Genomic DNA, 19,857 nt, shown 5'->3' with positions numbered 1-19,857 from the left:
TAGGATTAGTATAAAATGGGTGGTTGATGGTCGGCACAGACTCGGTGGGCCGAAGGGCCTGTTTCAGTGCTGTATCTCTAAACTAAACTAAAAAAGGAGGTGGGGTGGCAGTACTGATTAGGGAAGATATTCTAGTGTTAGAAAGAGGGGATGTCCTTGAGGAGGCAAAGACAGAATCCATTTGGTTAGAGTTAAGAAGCAAAAAAGGGATGATCACACTACTGTGGGTACTCTGTAGGCCTCCAAATAGTGAAAGAGAGAGCTCTAGAGAAGCAGATCTGTTGGGAAATCACAGAGATATGCAAGTACTATAGACTAGTGAATTGGGGGATCTTATTCAAATATCGATTGTGATTATGTTAGAGTGAAAGGAAAGGAGGGTTAGGAGTTCCTGAAATGTGTTCAGGAGAACTTCCTTGACCAGTATGTTCTTGGTCCAACTAGATGGAGGCATTACTGGATTTGCTGCTGGGGAATGAAGTGGGCCAAGTGGACCAAGTGTCTGTGGTAGAACACTCAGGTAAAAGAGTGATCATCATTTAAAAATAGGGAAGTTATGCTGAACCTTTAATAAAGCTCTGGTTAGGTCCCAACTAGAATATTGCATCCAGTTCTGGTCACCAGACTTTAGGAAGGATGAGAGGGTTCTTGTGAGGGTACAGAAGAGATTTACCAGAATTGTTCCAGGGATGAAGGATTTTAGTCACAAGGTAAGGTTGGAGATGCTGGGGTTGTTCTCCTTGGAGCAAAGGAGATTGACGGGAGATTTGATAGAGCTGTACAAGATTATGATAGGTTTAGATAAGGTTAACAAAGAAAAGCTGTTTCCATTAGCTGATGGTACAAGGACTGGGGACACAGATTAAAGGTTTTGGGTAAGAGATGCAAAGGGAATGTGAGGAAGGACTATTATACACAGCGAGTTGTAATGACTTGAAACACACAGCCTCCGAGGATTGTGGAAGCGGTGACAATGAACGATTTCAAAAGGAAGTTGGACGGGCACTCGAGCGTTATGGGCTACAGGGATGGAACGGGGGAATGGGACTTACTGGATTGCTCTGCAGAGAGCCAGCATGGACATGATGGGCTGAATGGCCTCCTTCTGTGCCATAATGCCAACGTATCATAAGGTTTAGATTAGTAATGGAGAAGAGCAAGGAATAATCTGAAGTAGAACTTCTAAATTGGAAGAGGGCTAACTTTAACGGGATGAAAAGGGATCCAGCCAGGGTAAAATGGAAACAAAGTTTCACAAGAAAAACTGTAACAGAACAATGGTGATCTTTAGCAAAAGGATGTTTCCTCTTCTCTTCCCCTCTTCCAACAAGGGTGAAAGGTAGGCGAACCAAAGTCAAGGCTCCTTGGATGATGAGGGAGATTTTTTTAAAAATTTGTTCATGGGATGTAGGCATCGCTGGCTAGGCCAGCATTTATTGCCCATACCTAATTGCCCTCGAGAAGGTGGTGGTGAACTGCCTTCTTGAACCGTTGCAGTCCATTTGGGGCATTAGACCCACAGTGCTGTTAGGAAGGGAGTTTCAGGACTTTGACCCAGCGACAGTGAACGAACAGTGATATAGTTCCAAGTCAGGATCGTGTGTGGCTTGGAGGGGAACTTTCAGGTGGTGATGCTCCCATGCATCTGCTGCCCTAATCCTTCCAGGTGGTAGAGGTCGCGGGTTTGGAAGGTGCTATCTAAGGAGCCTTAGTACGTTGCTGCAGTGCATCTTGTAGATGGTACACACTACTGCCACTGTGTCGGTGGTGGAGGGAGTGAATGTTTGTAGATAGGGTACCAATCAAGTGGGCTGCTTTGTCCTGGATGATATCAAACTTCTTGAGTGTTGTTGGAGCTGTACTCATCCAGGCAAGTGGAGCGTATTGCATTACACTCCTGACTTGTGATTTGTAGATGGTGGACAGCCTTTGGGGAGTCAGGAGGTGAGTTACTGGCTGCAGGATTCCTCGCCTCTGACCTGCTCTTGTAGCCACGGTATTTATATGGCTACTCCAGTTCAGTTTCTGTCAATGGTAACCCCCAGGATGTTGATAGTGAGGGATTCAGACATTGTGATGCCATTGAATGTCAAGGGGAGATGGTTAGATTCTCTCTTGCTGGAGATGGTCAATGCCTGGCACTTAGAGAGAGATAGAGAATATGATGAAACAAAATAAAAGGGTGTATGATGCATGTCAGGTGAATTCTTCAAATGTGAACCAGGCCAAATATAATAAGTTGAGAGGGGAAGAGAAGAGGAAAATAAGACTGGCAAAGAGAGAATGCGAGAATAGAATTGCAGCTAACATAAAAGGTAATCCAAAAATCTTCTACCGATATATAAGTAGTCAGCAGGTTGGAACACAAGAACATAAATAGGAGCAAGAGTAGGCCATTCAGCTCTTCAAGCTTGCTACGCTATTCAATAAGATCATGGCTCATCTGATTGTGGCCTTAACTCCACTTTCCTGTCTGTTCCCCATAACCCTCGACTCCCTTGTCAATCAAAAATCTGTTTAACTCAGCCTTGAATATATTCAACGACTCAGCCTCCACTACTCGCTGGAGAAGAGAATCCCCAACACTAACAACCTTCTGAGAAAAGAAATTCCTCCTTATCTCTGTTTTAAATGGGAGACCCCTTAATTTGAAACTGTGTCCCCTAGTTCTAGATTCTCCCAAGAGGGGAAACATCCTTTCAGCAGCTAAGATACGGGGTGCGAGCTATTTGGGACAAAGGTGGTTATATTTGCTTGGAGGTGCAGGACAAGGCTGGAATACTTAATGAGTTCTTTGCATTGGCGTTTACTAAGGAAAAGGATGCTGACAAAATATCAGTAGAAGCAGAGGTGGGGTTAAAATTGATAGGCATGATGTATTGGAAAGTCTGGATATGATTAGAGTGGGTAAGTAACTTGGTCTGGATGGCTTGCATCCCAGGTTGATAAGGGAAGTGGGGGTGGACTAAATGGAAGGGCTTGCCATAAGCTTTCAATCTTCCCTCGATACGGGGAGGTAGGAAAAAATTATAAAGTGGCAAATATGACACCCTTATTCAAGAAACAGCGTACAGATATTCCTAGTAACTACAGGCCGGTCAGTTGAACATCAGTGATGGGTAAGATTTGAGAGAAACAATAATCAGGGAAAAATATTAACAGGCACTTGGAGAAGTTTGAGTTAATTAATGAGAGCCATCACATATTTATAAATGGCAGATCATGTTTGACTAATCTAATTGAACTTTTTGATGAAGTAACAGAGAAGGTTCAAGAAGGGAACACAGTGGATGCTGTCTGTATAGATTTTAAAAAAGCATCTGACAAAGTACCACAGAAAAGGCTGATTAACAAAATTGAGGAACATCAGTGTCATCTTGGATAAAAAATTGGCTTATGGACAGAAAACGAGTTGTGATAAATGGTTGTTTTTCAGACTGGAGGATGGTAGACAGTCATGTTCCTCAAGGGTGGGTACTCGGACCGCTGCTTTTTTAAATACATGACTTGGATATTGGAATACGGAGTAAAATTTCAAAGTTTGCCAATGTTACCAAACTTGGAGGTGTAACAGTGAGGATGATACCAATCAAATGCAACAGGACATAGATAGGCTAGCAGAATGGGCAGACAAGTGGCAGATGGAATTTAATACAGACGTGCAAGATGATACATTTGGCAGAAGGGATAGGAAGAGGCAATATAGATTTAATGGCACAGTTCCAAAAATGTGTACAGGGACAGATGGACTTAGGGGCTCGTGTGCATAGATCTTTGAATGTGGCAGGATAAATTGGAGAGAGTGGTTAGCAAAGCATATGGGATCTTAAGCTTCATAAATAGAGGCCTTGAGGACAAAAGCAGGGAAGTTATGCTAAACCTTTGGTTAGGCCCCAACTAGAGAAGTAGATCCAGTTCCTGTCACCACACTTTAGGCAGGATGTGAATATCCTTCAGAGGGTGCAGAGGAGATTTACCAGAATGGTTCCAGGTATGAGGGAATTTAGCTACAAGGTTAGATTGGGGAAGCTGGGGTTGTTCTCCTTGAAGCAAAGGAGGTCGAGGGGAGATCTTATAGAGGTACAAGATTATGACATGTTTAGATAAGGTAGTCAAAGAAAAGCTGTTCCCATGAGCTGATGGTACAAGTATTCGGGGTCACAGATTTACTGTTTGGGCAAGAGATGCAGGCGCTTTGCGAGGGAGTGGTAATGACCTTGGAACTCGCTGCCTATGATGGAGGTGGAAGCAGAGACGATCAATCATTTCAAAAGAAAATTGGACGGGCATTTGAGGGAAATAAACTTGCAAGGCTACGGGGATAGAGTGGGGGAATGGGACTGACTGGATTGTTCTACAGAGAGCTGGTATGGACTCAACGGGCTGAAAGCCCTCCTTCTGTGCCATAATTATAGCTCTTAAGAGCTATAAACAGTGGCTGGGCAAAGTCATGAAATCAATGGTTGCTAAAGGTACGGGGTTTGTGGTCGAGGCTGAAGATGGTGACTTCGATTTTCCCAAGGTTTAGCTACAGGAAATTATAGCAGATTAAGTCTGTCAGCACCTACCAGGAGGAGAAGGGCCCCAACTACCAACAGACAGGTTGGTAAACAAAGAAAACAACTGGAAAAATGAAAACATTAACTTTGTTAAATAAAAACTAAGAAATGCCATTTCAAAGTCTGAGTGCTGTTTCTTTTAAAAAGTAGACCTGTAAAGCTTAAGCAGTCTCGCTGAAATACTCACAGTGCTGTCCTTCTTGATCAGACAAAACATTGTGCTAAGGATTCGTGCACACATGATTAAATCCTTCTGTTCTTGCAAATGCATGTGGAGGTGGTGTAGAACCACAGGTAGAAGAATGCAGCGAGAATCTGGAATACATAGATGGACAATGCATAATGGCACCAATCACAATGATGGTCGTGACACAGTGTTGTGATTGAATATTTCAACTTGGACCCTGAAGTGTCAATGTGTTTCATTCGAACTTTTGCTGCTGTGTCAGTGCAAGATTTGGCTTCATCTCTTGATAATGCAACTGGTGTTGCCTTTTTTGACCTACTTTATTCATAAAGTTTTCTTCCCAGGTTGTTCATTAAATTCCTCATGTAAAGGAATGTGTACCTTTGCTAAATTTCTCAAGTAAGGGGATGGGCTCATTTCCTGATCACTTGAACTATTCCTTGCATTACAGTGCTAAAATATAATCCAATAAAATATAAACAAAGGATACAGTTGGTTTTCCATAGTCTAAATTTGCACTTTTATGGAACATTGGATTCAAAGCCAATATTTACATGACTTAACGAGGGACCATGCCCCACTAAACTTAGGTGGAAAACTGATGTATGCCCGACCCTAGACTTCCAAGGATTTAATATATATTTCCTTCCAATTTCTACCATATTACCAGAAATATCTCATAGTCCAGTTCAGTACTGAGAAAGTGCTGCCTGTAGGTGGTGTCATTTTTCAGATGAAAAGTTAAACCAAGGCCCTGTCTGCCATTTCAAGGGGACGTATAGGATCCTGTGGCACTATTTTGAAGAACAGTGGGGAGTTCTCTCTGGTGTCCAAGCCAATATTTATCACTGAACCAATATCACTAAAAACAGATTACCTGGTCATTATGTCATTGCTATTTGTGGGACTTTTCTGTATTAATAATTGGCATCCACATATCCGACATTACAACAGGGACTACATTTCAAAACTACTTAATTGGCTGTAAAGCGCTTTAGGATGGCTTGAGATTGTGAAAGGTGGTTCTATTAACACTGGACTCACGAAGGATCAAATATTTCCTTCACTGGGCCCCCAGGAATCAAATGTCTCCTTTCTGCTCCCCCATAAATATTATTCATTCTATTATTCTTTTTAAGCATACTATCATCTTGATCTCATTCTCTCTAACTATGGACATCACCAAAGCGCTACCAGGAAACTAAACCTGGAATTTGGATAGTAGAGAAATGTGCGCAGAGAGAGAAATTTTATCCTTGGTGAATCCTTTCTTGAAATAATATGTATTGTTCAGCTGTCAGCACATTCGCCTAAATTTTCCCAGTTCAGGTTCTGTTCGGTTTTCAATTTATTTTACCTTAGCGTTTATACAGGCTGAAATTTTAGCTGATTAAGACACTCCGAGACAGTTTCCAGCAATTATCACAGTTGCAGACACTGCAACTGAAAAAACTCCACTTTCATTGTGCACTGGAAAGCAGAACATTTTTACTTTATATTCTGTCACCAATGGGTATCCCATTTAGAATGACCACACAGTAGAGCTGTCTCTTCACAGCAAAAAAAAAAAGGGTTTTAAAAGAGATGTAAGGAGGCAGTAAAATGAGGTACAGTTTGGTTTGTTTGCGTGAGTTGGAGTGATCACTAGAATACTTCAAGCACAATTTATGAACGTTGCAGATCACAGAACTCAGAGGGGTAAATTTGTTCACATAGTGCCACTTCAAGCAGTGCTGTGCAGACTTACGTCCATTCCCGTGGGGCAGACAGTACTGCGGGTCACTACCTACACATCCCACGCAGATTTCTTCGATATCACGCAGGTAATGGCCCGTGGTGCTGTCTTCCTCTGGGGAATCAATATAGTCTGCATTTAAGCAGTGCTATGCAAACGGATTTTCCCCTCACCCTCTGCATTATTAAAGTAAAAATGGCAGGCTGAGAGCTACATCTTAATTGAAACATGCTTCTCAAATCCATCACAGAATCATATCATGGTTGCAACACAAACGGAGGCCATTCAGCCCATTGTGTCAGTGCCGGCTCTCTGCAAGAGAATTTGCTTAGTCCCACTCCCTGCCTTTTTCCTGTAGCCCTGGATATTTTTTCTCTTCAGATAATTATCCACCTCTTTTTTGAAGGCCTCGATTGAATCTGCTTTCACTACACACTCAGGCAGTGCATTCCAGATTCTAGCCAATTGCTGCGTAAAAACACTTTTCCTCATGTTGCTTCTTTTGCCAATCACCTCAAATCGGTGTCTTATGGTTCTAGATCCTTCGGCCAATGGGAAGAGTTTCTCCCTATCTACTCTGTCCAGACCCCTCATGATTTTGAACACCTCTATCAAATCACCTTTTAATCTTCTCCAAGGAGAACAGACCCAGTTTCTCTAACCTAGCCACATAACTGGCATTCCTCATCGCTGGAATCATTCTTGTGGATCTTTTCTGCACGTTCTCTAATGCCTCAACATCCTTCTGAAAGTGTGACACATTACTCTAGTTGAGGCCAAACCTGTGTTTTGTACAGGTTTATCATAACTTGCTTGTTTTTGCACTCTATGCCCCTATATATAAAGTCCAGGATCCCATATGCATCATACACCACTTCCTCAACCTGCCCTGCCACCTTCAATGATTTGTGCATGTATACCCCCAGATCCTTCTGCTCCTGCACTCACTTCAGAATTATACTCTTTAATTTATATTGCCTCACCTCATTCTTCCTACCAAAATGAATCACTTCACATTTCTCAGCATTTCATTTCATCTGCCACTTGTCCACCCATTCCACCAGCCTATGTCCTCTTGAAGTTTAATATCCTCACAGTTCAGACAATACTTCCAAGTTTTGTGTCATCTGCAAATTTTGAAATGATACCCCATACACCCAAGTCTGCATCAATATACATCAAGAAAAAGCAGGGGTCCCAACACCAATCCCTGGGGAACCCCTCCAGTCTGAAAAACAACTGTTCGCAACTACTTCGTTTCCTGTCACTCAGCCAATTTAGTATTCATGCTACCAGTGTCCCTTTTATTCCATGGGCTCTAACTTTGCTGACAAGTCTGTTATGTGGCGCTTTATCAAATGCCTTTTGGAAGTACACCACATCAATTGCATTACCCTCATAATAATGATACTAATGAGATCAAGAGATTTGGGGATAGCGCAGGAAAGTGGCGTCGAGGTAGATGATCAGCCATGATCTAACTGAATTGCGGAGCAGCATCGACGGGCTGAATGACCTATTCTTGCTCCTATGTTCCTCATCAACCCTCTGTTACCTAATTGAAAAACTCAAGCAAGTTAATTAAACATGATTTGCCTTTCATAAATCCATGATGGCTTTCTTTAATTAATTCACATTTGTCCAAGTGACTGCTAATTTTGTCCCAAATTACCACTTCTAAAAACTTGCCCATCACCAAAGTTAAACTGACTAGCCTGTAGTTGCCAGGCTTGTCCTTGCACCCTTCTTTGAAAAAGGGTGCAGCATTTGCAATTTTCCAGCTTTCTGGCACCACACCTGTATCCAAGGAGGATTGGAAGGTTACGGTCAGTACCTCTGGAATTTCCACCCTTACTTCGGTGACTTGACTTTTAAGTACAACCAGCCTATGTAAAATCTCCTCTACAATATTTAGCCCATCCAGTGTCTCAACTATCTCCTCCTTCGCTATGACTTGGGTAGCATCTTCTTCCTTGGTAAAGACAGATTCAAAGTACTCATCTAGTACCTCAGTCTCCATGTGTAAATCCCCCTTTAGGTCCCTAATTGGCCCCACTCCTTCTTTTACCACCCTTTATTATTTATGTGTCTGCAGAAGACTTTTAGATTCCCTTTTATGTTGGTCACCAGTCTCTTCTCATGCTCACTCGTTGCTTCTCATTTGTTTTTTCAATTCCCCTCTGAATCTTCTGTATTCAGCCTGATTCATATGCACCCTTTTTCTGCTTCATCTTAGTCTCTATCTCTTTCATCATCCAGGGAGCTCTTGATCTGTTTGCCCTACCTTTCCCCCTTGTGAGAATATACCTTGACTGTATCTGAGCTATCTCCTCTTTAAAAGCAGCCCATCGCTCTGTTATAGTTTTGCCTTCAAATCGTTGATTCCAATTTATTTGGGCCAGATCCATTCTCACTCCATTGAAGTTGGCCCTCGCCCAATTAATTATCTTTACTTTGGATTGCTCCTTGTCCTTTTCCATAGCTAACCTAAAATTCATGATGCTATGGTCACTGTCCCCTAAATGTTCCCTTATTGTCACTTGATTCACTTGGCTCACCTCATTCCCCAGAACCAGATCCAGCAATTCCTCCTTCTTAATTGGACTGGAAACATACTGACGTAAAAAAATTTCCTGAACTCACTCTGGAAACTCTAGCCCCTCTCTGCCTTTTACGCTATTACTATCCCAGTCTATATTAGGATAATTAAGTCCCTCATTATAACTACTCTTGCACTTCTTGTAATTTCCTTACAAATTTCCTCCTCTATATCCTTCCCGCTTGCTTCTTCGCTCGAACCAAATGTTTGATTGGTGTCAACACGCTTGGGAGCTCTGCCATCGAGAGGACTGCTGCATTTGTAATTTTGTCCTGCCAAGATATACCCATAATGCGCTGTAGACAGTGAAGATGGAAATTATTGGAACTGCTTTTCCTGGTCGCTGTACGTCACCCATGTTTCACAGTCATACAGTAAGGTGTGGAGGACATAGGGCTTATAAACAATCAGCTTGATCTTAAGGGTCAACTTGGTGTTTTCCTATGCGCGTTTCGCAAGTCAGCCAAAGGTGGTAGCTGCTTTCCCGATGTGTGTATCGAACTCAGCATCAAGGGACAGATTGTTTGTCACCGTGGACCCAAGGTAGCAGAATTTGCTAACCACTTCCAGTGGGGTGTTATTTAGTGTGATCAGGGGTGAAGATGCAACACCTTGTCCCAGGATCACTTTTTTCTTGATGCTTATAATCAAGGAGAACAAGTTACAGGCATGGGAGAGACAGTCCATAAGTCTTTGTAGCTGAATTTCCGTGTCAGCGACTACTGCAGCATCACCATTGTAGAGGAGTTCTCTAATCAGGACGCAATATGTTTTTTGTCTTCACTTTCAGCCTTGATAGATTGTAGAACTTGCCGTCTGACCTGGTGTGCAAGTACACTCCTTCTATATCTGCAATGAAGGCAAAGGTCAGGAGCATGGAGAAAAAGAGGCCAAACAACCCTTTTTCACTCCATTCTTCGCTCCGAAACTGTTGGGGACAACATCGGTGGATCGGACTCGTCCACAGGATGGAAGACTGTTACATTCCCCAGGACCTTCTGTATGGTGAGGTAGCCAGGGCCAGATGTCCAGTGGGACACCCAAAGCACCGCTTCAAGGATGCTTGCAAGCATGACACGAAGGCCCTAAATGTCGACAATCGCACCTGGGAGTCAATAACTGGTGAAAGATGAAAATGGTGGCACATCCTGTAGACTGGCATGCAATACAATGAACAGTGGCTTCAGCAGTTTGGCAACAGGTGCCAATGCCAAAAACAACTCTCAGCATCACTTGGAAGCTTCACGTGTGGCACTTGTAGCAGAACCTGTCTGTCAGGGATTGGCCTTCACAGCCATCAGCAAAGGTGCACAAGAGAAAATACCCCACCTAAATGGATTGTGTGCTGCATGTCCATCATCTTTCATAGATGAAAGGATGCCAACAACAAACAAAATAGATTCTGTCCTTGACCCCACTAGGACATCCTCTCTCTCTAGCACTGTAATGTTCTCCCGAATCAATGCAACTATGCTGCTACCTTTCCTTCCTTCCCTAAATTTCCTGAACACCTTGTATCCAGGAATATTTAGTATTTAATCCTGCCCTTTTTTGAGCAAGGTCTCCATTATTGCCATATCATCATATTTCCACGTGGTTACTGAGCCTGCAGCTCACAAAACCTTACTTAACACACTCTGCGCATTCATATACATGCACAGTAAACCTAATTTAGACCTAATTACATTCCTTCTTACTCTGACCCCACCTAATATCTTGTCTCTCCCAATTCTCTGCGCATCTTGGTTTTCCTCTCTAAATTTACCTCCTGATTTCCATATCCCAACCAAGTTAGTTTAAACCCTCCCCAGCAGCACTAACAAATCACCTCGCAAGAACATTGGTCCCAGTTCTGTTCAGGTGCAACTCCTCTGGCCTGTACTGGTCCGATTTTACCAGGAACTGGTCCCAATGTCCCAGCAATCTGATGCCCTCCCTCCTGCACCAGTATGCGATGCTGGAAGCCCACATTTCTTGTTCCGACAGTCGGCCCTACTGCAGGAAGAATAGGGAGTTTTCCCTACAAATTACAAACTAGGTAGCTTTGTTGCTGACAAGAAGATTTGGACCTATGTCACAAAACCTCCATGCTAAGCTACATGCAACTCCTGAGTAAAATACTTTCAAATGTCTGGTAAATCTATGGTGTTGCTCACAAATGATGTGGGACACAGGATGGAGAGTAGGGAATGTAAATGGGACTAGGAAGTTAAGCAGCTAGGAGATGTGGAAACTAAAGTGGGATATAACTGATTTGAAATGGGGATGAAACAGTGTCAGCCTCCTGTTATCTGGAAATGGTAAATTCTGGTGCATGCCTGGGGCTTTGGGCAAAAATGTTCATTGGGTTGAGGCTGGAGTGGAAATTGGCAATTTTCGTAGGGTTAAATTTTGAACAGAGCATCATTGCACTTCATTTACTATATATTGCAAGCTACTGTTTCTAGTTAGTTAACATTGCTTTTCCCGTGAAAGTTACAGCAGACGTAGTTGAAAAGCCTGTTGTTTTGTCATTTCATGAAATCCTGGTGTATTACGCCTTTCATCCAAAATAGGTTGTTGGTCATTAGACACACAGGAATGTTTAAGACCAGGAAAGACAATTTCAATTTATCTGGTTGGTCATAAAGTTTAAAATAGAAGATACAGTTCACCACCTATTTCCTTCAATTATTTTTCTTCCTATATATCTATTTAATGTAGAGGCCAACAACAGTAATTTTATCACCCTCGTAGGCAGTCACTACAAAACAATTCACTATGACCTATGCAAGCTCATTTTCTGATCTAACCATTCACCTAAATTCTTCTAAGTTCCATCATATGGCCATTTCATCTTTCTAAGGGCCGTGGCAAACAGTTTCACACAGTTCTCCCATTATCTCCAGCCAACAATCCTCTGCCCTGAACACACACTTCCTGAGTCCAGCCTCTTGTGTATCTCCCAGCTTTGTCCTTCCGTTAGCAGTCGCGCTTTCAGATGCTTAGGTTCCACCGTTTATAATTTCCCTCATGAACTTTCCCCCTTCCTTGCTTAAGGCCCTTCATAAAATGCAATCTTTGACCAAACTTTTGGTCACTTCTCCTCATCTCTCCTTTCTGGCTAAGCATCAATTATTCCTCACAATCTGTGAAGCACCTTGGGGTGTTTTTCTATGATAAAGGAAATTTGGTACTGATGTTCAACTTGCTGATACCCTTAACTATCTTGGCCATCTCAATAAGAACCTTAGTCTTCTGTAGGGCCTCCTTGTAGCTTGGATCTTTGATGCTAGGTGTCAGACTGGTTATCCTTTGTCCCTTTCTCAGTGCCATGCTGTTGTCCCTGTAGTATGGCAACCAGAAATGCACACAATACTCCAGAAAGGAATGAACTGATGCCCTCAGTAGAACCAGTATCACATCCTGTGATTTATGTTCTACTCCTTCAACAATCTCTCCACACATACCCCACCAAAGACATTATCCTGCACTGTATCCCGAAGGCTAACACCATTTATTCTATCGGTACAATCTTTACTCTTCTTTTTGGTCTTGTTGGCATTGTGTATTATTTACCATTTCTTAACCCAATGTCCCAATAAATCCATCTGTGACTTTTCACCTGAAGTGTCTGCTCTTGGTTGTTTGCAAATCCCTCCCAAGACCCCAACCCCCATCACTTTGATGTTATCAGCAACTTTTGAACATTTTGTTTCTAAACCGACTTCCTAATTCTTTATCCAGGATGTGAATAGCAAACATTCCAGCATTAATCCTTAGGACAGCCACATGATCACGCTCTGCCACTGCGATGCAGCTCCATGCATAACCATCCTATCTCCTTTGATGCAGTTGGTTGCCATTCAATTCATTAACTGGTGACCTATTTTATGTTTCGCTGCCTTCTTTCTCTCTACATTATGGAGCAATCTCCTATACGAAGCCTCCCATCAAAAACCTCTAAGCCTAAATAAACAATACCTATGGAATTCTCTTTATATACAAGCTCTGATGTCTCCTCGAAGAATTCTAACCAGTTTTCCATGCATTATTTTCAGTCTATGTTGCCATGCTGGCTTGCCATACTTCTCAAGATGTTTCACAACACCCTTGTTCGACACTAATTTTACCCACAACAGAGGTCAGGCTCACCAGCTTATCTTTATGCTGATTTTTAAGGGTACACGACATATTCGCTTCTCCTCTACCCTTCAGTACAGTTCCTGGCTCTAATGTTTCTCCAGTGATCTCCACCAAGACATGATTAATTTAGTCAATCATCTCCTTAAGTACTCTTGTAGGCAATTCATTGAGTCCAACAGCCTTACTCTCTTTTAAGTGCATTCGCTGTTTCCATCAGAAGGGAAGCTGATGTATCTGCATTTTGGGGGATTATCGTACAGAGGGCTTATGGAAGTTGCATTGTGCATTAAGAGTTGTCTGCAATTTGGTGGAGCATCTTCATTTGGTAAAGCCTGAAACAGGGATAGAACTCCAAAGGAAACAATTGGAGTGATTTCAAACAGACAACCATCAGGGTAAGTTTAATCATTTTGTTGTTAATTATAATTTAAGTGGTCATTTTGTTAAAGTCTTATTTTGAGTACTACGTCCTCAAGTTATTCACAACAACATGGCAACCAAAAGGATTTTTTTTTTTATGAAGTATTTTCATTGGTTCCCTTCTCCTCCTTGCCAGATGTTTTATTGATAGCTGTTTGGTGATTTGATTTTCTCAACTGGTAGTACTTCTACTTGCTTATTACTTGCTTATTTGTAGTTTTCTTAAATTTTCATTTGTGGACAGTTGCTTTTTGTAATGTAAATGGAAACTAGTTTTTGAAATACTTCCATATAATTGGAATGCACAAGGGACAAAGGGACACATGGATTTGGTTTGTTTCCTGAATCGATCCATCATTCATTCACAGATTTGTTTCTTGAGTCTTCAGGTCTGGAATGGGATAACATTGTTTTATCACAGAAGATATCATATCATATTGTATCAATTCCATTGACATCTTCCCTTCTAAATACAAAATCAATCATGATGCCAACATAACATTCCAATCATGGTTATCTGTGCATAGACAGGTCCAGCCCACTGAACAGCAATAAAGAATGCAATAGATAAACAAACACGGATATTTCATTTGAGTCTCCACAACTTTCGGTTATAGTCATTAGTGAACAACTTATAGCTCCAAAAGAAAAAAATAAGTTTGATTTGTCTACTTCCCCATGACCTCAGGACATCTCAGAACATTTCAGAATATTTCACAACTGTGACAGCAGTGTGTACCATCTACAAGATGCAGTGCAGCAACTCGGCAAGACTTCAACAGCACCTTCCAAACTCGCAACCTCTCCCGCCTAGAAGAACAAGGAGCTGGGAACACCACTACCTGCAAGTTTCCCTCCAAGTCACACACCATCCTGATTTGGAAATATGTCAACGTTCCTTCATTGTTGCTGGATCAAAGGCTACCAAGAAACACTGTGGACATACCTACACCACAGACTACAGTAGTTCAAGAAGGCAGCTCACCACCACCTTCTCAAGGGCAATCAGGGACAGGCAATTAATGCTGGCCTTGCAAGCAACACCCCCATCTCGTGAACAAATAAAAGAACCATTACTTTTGAAGTGCAGTCATTATTATGTGGACAAACACAGCAGACATTCTCTACACAGTAGTGAATTTGTTTTGGTAATGTTGGTTAAGGGAGAAATTCTGGTTAGAATACTGGAAGTTCTCATAAGCTCTTTTTTTGAATAGTGCCATTGGATCTTTTACATTCATCTGAACCAGGTGGATGGACATTCAGTTAAACTTTTCAGCTCAAAGAGTGCATCTCTGACATTGCAGTACTCCCTCAGAATTGCACTGAAGTGTTAACTAAGATTATGTGCTCAAGTCCTGGAGTGGGCTTGAACTAACAACTTTCTGACAGAAAAACAATGAAACCAACAAACAGACAAACGTCATCAAAAACATGGTTGTACCACCTCAAATCATAAGAAAGCTTCTGTTGCACAGTTCAGAGAAGCTGACGCAGGCACTATGAGGCAAATGGCCACCTTCTGTGCGGTATTGTTCCATGATTCCAAACCAGCATGCTTTATATTACAACTGGCCTGCAAAGCTTTATAATGCACTTGCTGTCATTGAGAATTATCTTCTCTTCAAGGGGAACCATTTAGTTCGATAGTGCCTTAACATTCAAAATATCTTGTATAACTATGAACTCTTAGAAGTTTGTGATAAATTGATATAAATTACATAGAAAAACTTCTTTATAAGTAACATATGCCTATTGTTTGACTGTTGGCGTCTCTTCACAGATGTATCCTTTGTCTCTGCCAGAAAAAAACTGTTTTTCAATAATTCTAGTAGTAAATCTTACAGACTTGATTGTTGGCAACCACCATTCAGTGCTGACTGCTTTGTCAATTATAGACCATTTAATTCAAGTGTGAAATCGAGCAAACTCCAAGGGTGGAATCTCATCATTGCCGCAGCGTTCCCAAAGGAGGGAGAAGTTGTCGTAACTTCCGTTCCGGCTGCAAATCCTGTTTCCCACGCGATTTTGTATTTAATTTAGCCACGCGGCGACAGGCACAGGGAACATGTGGGATCATGCGGCGGGGGCGGCCTTTCATTGGTGGAACCCGCTTTCACTGCCCCAAGCACCACGATCGCCAGATATATAAAACATTCTGTGCTTGCAGCCTCAAGGAGCAGCAGCCTTCCTTTCATGTAGGTATCTTCAGAGTAACTTAGTTAAAGTTTCCACTTAAATCAAAATGTTTTTGCCTCCCTAATTTTGTGAAACCCTCCACTAACTTCATATCATTTATTTTCCCTACAGCCAAAGTGAATGACATGTCAGCCAGCAGGCAGTGTCCTGCCCTACTGAACCCTACTGCAGGTTCTCCTCCAGGGTGTCAGGGAAAGGCAGGAGGTCCTCTTCCCTGCAGATGAAGTCAGAAGAGCTTCCCACTTCATCAAGGCAGCCTGGATGGAGGTAGAGCAGGAGGTCTTGAGCCGTGGGGTAACTCCTAGAACATGGGTACAGTGCTGCAAGCGCATCAATGATTTGCTCAGATCAGCGAGGGTAAGTGGTCCTGGCGAGGCTGCTCCATTGGTTTCTTCTCATGGCTAGGTGTCTTTAATGCAGAGGGTACATAAGGAATGCAGTCGAATGCGTGAGCAGCCTTGGTGCCATCTACTGAATGATGAAGATTGGCATTGTTTTTGTGATTGGATGTGTCGTGCAAAAGCCAATGCAGAATGTGTGATGTTGATGCATGTATTCAATGGCGATGATGCATCATATGCCACGTTATTAAATCTGCACTGTCTGCTGCAGGTGAAACAAAACCAGCGTGAGCGTGTGAAGACGGAAGGAGGGGTCCCTGACATCAGGCTGCTGATCACAGCTGAGGAGGCAGCTTCGGAGATTGCGAGAGAGGAGGGAGGCAGGACGAGCGGAGATGGTGAGGCAGGAGCCACAAGGCGTAAGGATGAAGTGTCATCTCTGCTTTTGCAGCCATAAGTGAAAACTGAAGGAAATTGTGTGAACACATGTGAAGCACATGCTTAAAGTGCCTCTGTTTGTGTCTCCACTGCAGGTGCCCACACTTGAGTAGCAGAACGCCGCGTGGCTCAAGAATCCTCCTCTAGTGATGAAGAAGCCAATGCCCCAGAGGGTGCATTGTCACCTGCCTCTTTTTCCACCTCTGCCAGTGCAGATACATCCACACGGTCCGCAGGAGGGGGGTTAAGCTCAGAATCTGGGTCTCAATCTGATGTGCACAACACAGACACGTCCCAGCAGCTGAGGGAGCATGTGCCAGCTGGGTCCCCTGACAATCAGAGGACTGCTGCACACCAGGCCCCTGCTCAGCCCCACATTCATAATGATCTTCTGTCTGTTGCTACGAGAAGTTTGCTGGATGTGCAGCAAAGCCATATGGAAAATATTTCAGAGATGCCTGAGGTCATGCGTGGCTTTGCGCGTGCCATGGAGGAGTCCATGCAAGCCATGATGTCTGCCACATCCCAGGCATTTGAGCGTATGGCTCCCTCAGTCGAGAGTCTGGTGAACTCCATGGCAAGTCTGGTTAAGCACTCGAGTCATATGTGATCTGACCTGTACTCCATCGCTGTTGCTGTGGGCTCCATGCAGCCGAGTCTAAGCAAGAGGGAGATAAGGAACCTGGACCTCCCTCCAGGTACTCCTTCTACTCAGGGAGACAGGCAGCTGCCATCGTGCACACAGATGGAGGATGAGCATATGCCAGCTTCCCCAGGGTCTTCCTCTCAGGACAACCCCATGGTAAGTGGTGTCTCGTCCTCCCCCCCACTGACAATGACCCCCTTAGTTCCAGCAGGTGAGTACACGGGGGATACTCAAGTACCAGTGCTGTAGACCTCCAGTAGATTGGAGCCATCAAGGCCCTGTTCCTCCAGAAGATGCCCACCAGGTCATCCACAGCAACTGGGCAGCGCACTGTGCAGATTGCCTCCGCCTCAGCTGCTAATGTCGAGGTAGCACCGAGACGTAGTGGGAGAAAAAGGAAATTGAAACAGTATTGATCATGAAGCCGGCATGGGTGCTCTACAAATTGTCATGATTGCAAAGATGTATTAAAATATTTTTATTTCATGCAAAATTTGATCCACTCAGTAATGTTGTGCTTGGTTACAGATGGATATAAAGAAGTTTTTGGAGGCCTACTGCAGGAATGCAATGATATTTGCAAAGTATCTCAGGAAATGCCCAGCATTCATATCTCATTGGGATTTCAGCATTCACTCTTCGATGATGGCTGTTTTGCTAATGATTAATAACTTTTTCTAATACTGTCATGCCTTACTTTTGTTTTCTACAGTCATAACTTAATGCTGCTTGCAGTGATGTGTAGTCGCAGTCATTGAAACCCACAGACGATTTCAAATGCCAATCACATAAAAGTGCAGCAATGCTTCATTCAGATTGCAATGATGAATAAGACCTCATGCAAAAGAGATCTTCTGTGGGGAATAGCTATGTTTCTTCTCCCAATGTTCCTTGATGAGGTGGCTTATTGTTGACTGAAACGTGCATAAATGAGGTTCTCCTTGATGTTCCTTGCATGTCTCTCCATGTCCCTCATATCAATGATGGTATCGTTGGCCTCCTCCTCACCTTCTTCATAGTCATCCTCATCTGAGTAGGACTGTTGTTCCGCCTGCAGAATGTCGCCACATCTAATTACAAGGTTGCACAAGGCACAGCAGACAATTATTCACGACACCCTCTGTGGCACGTACTGAAGAGCCCCTCCAAACTGAGCAAGGCAACAGAATTGCAATTTCAGCAAGCCAATGATGTGTTCAATGGTGGCTCTGGTGGATGCCTGAGCAGCATTGTACCTCTCTTCAGCAGCGCTTTGAGGATAACGTACTGGTGTCATCAACCATGTACAAAGGAGGTAACCCTCGTCACCCAGGATCCATCCATCCACTTCCTTGAAAACTGCTGGCAGCTGGGAGTTCCTCAAAATGTAGCAGTCATGACAGCTCCCTGAGAAACGTACGCAAACATGAATAATTCTTCTCCTGTAGTCACAAACCAGTCGCACATTTAAAGAGTGGAAGCCTTTGCAATTGACAAAGACAGCAGGCTTGTCCCAGTGAGCTCTAGTGGCACGAGTGCAATTGATCACCCCTTGCACTCTAGTGAAGCCGGCTATGGCGCCGAAGGCCGCAGACCTTGCTGCACGGCTATCCTCGTCTACAGGTAAGTAGATGAAATCATTGGCACGTCGAGAAAGGGCATCGGTCACCACTTTGATACACCTGTGGTTCGCAGACTGCGAGATGCCACATGTCACCCGTGGATCCCTGGAAAGAGCCGCTGGAGAAAAAACTGAATGCAGCAGTCACCTTGAGGACAACTGGCATGGAATTCCCACCGAAGCCAAGCGGCTGCAGGTCATGCCGCAAGATCCTACAAATTTCTGTGACATCCTTAGGCCTCTCTGACATTTGAAGGTAATTTGTCCTTGTCCTGAGGATGCGGTGACATGCCAGTGCCCATCTTCAATCATGCCATTCCTGGATGTTATCATTCGGAGCATCTTCATCTTCCTGTTCTGCCTGTTCCTGCCACTCAGGCATCACGAGTGGAGGGAAAAGAGCCCTCCTTAGTCTCTCTCTTTGCTCTCCTTCATGTGGTACTAAACAAATTGGATGTATGAGACCCATGTCGCTGTGGATTTTCTGAACAATAAATAAGCCCTGTGGCTATCCCCCTCTCTAACAAGTATACCGTTTTGGATACTGTTGGGGGGGTGGCCTATCAGGGGAAAACAGCAGCAGCCAGAGCAGTGGCACCACGGTTGGCACTGTTGTTCAGCAGGGAGGGACAAAGCGCAGAACAGCAATAGTTATAGGGGACTCTATAGTCAGGGGCACAGATAGGCGCTTCTGTGGACGTGAAAGAAACTCCAGGAAGGTATGTTGCCTCCCTGGTGCCAGGGTCAAGGATGTCTCTGAACGGACAGAGGGCATTCTGAAGGGGGAGGGTGAACAGCCAGAGGTTGTGGTACACATCGGGACCAATGACATAGGCAGGAAGAGTGATGATGTCCTGCAGGGGGAGTTTAGGGAGTTCGGTAGTAAGTTAAAAAACAAGACCTCTAGGGTTGTAATCTCTGGATTACTCCCTGTGCCACGTGCCAGTGAGGCTAGAAATAGGAAGATAGTGCAGCTAAACACGTGGCTGAGCAGCTGGTGTAGAAGGG

The 19,857-nt window shown here is 43.5% G+C and overlaps 1 protein-coding gene across 4 annotated transcripts in view; it reads right to left on the bottom strand.

Moving 5' to 3' along the window:
* Positions 1–19,857, bottom strand: part of LOC137379568 (dedicator of cytokinesis protein 4-like) — a 545,491-nt gene that overhangs the window by 242,432 nt on the left and 283,202 nt on the right. For all 4 annotated transcript variants that reach the window (XM_068050580.1, XM_068050582.1, XM_068050581.1 and 1 more), the window contains exon 24: positions 4,747–4,874. In XM_068050580.1, the coding sequence (XP_067906681.1) occupies positions 4,747–4,874 (128 nt within the window). The remainder of the gene's footprint in view (positions 1–4,746; positions 4,875–19,857) is intronic.

This window comes from Heterodontus francisci, chromosome 18, assembly GCF_036365525.1.
Source record: "Heterodontus francisci isolate sHetFra1 chromosome 18, sHetFra1.hap1, whole genome shotgun sequence".
In the NCBI taxonomy this organism is placed as follows: domain Eukaryota; kingdom Metazoa; phylum Chordata; class Chondrichthyes; order Heterodontiformes; family Heterodontidae; genus Heterodontus; species Heterodontus francisci.
Note: the sequence above shows the minus strand (reverse complement) of the source record. Positions and strands in the feature narration are given on the sequence as shown.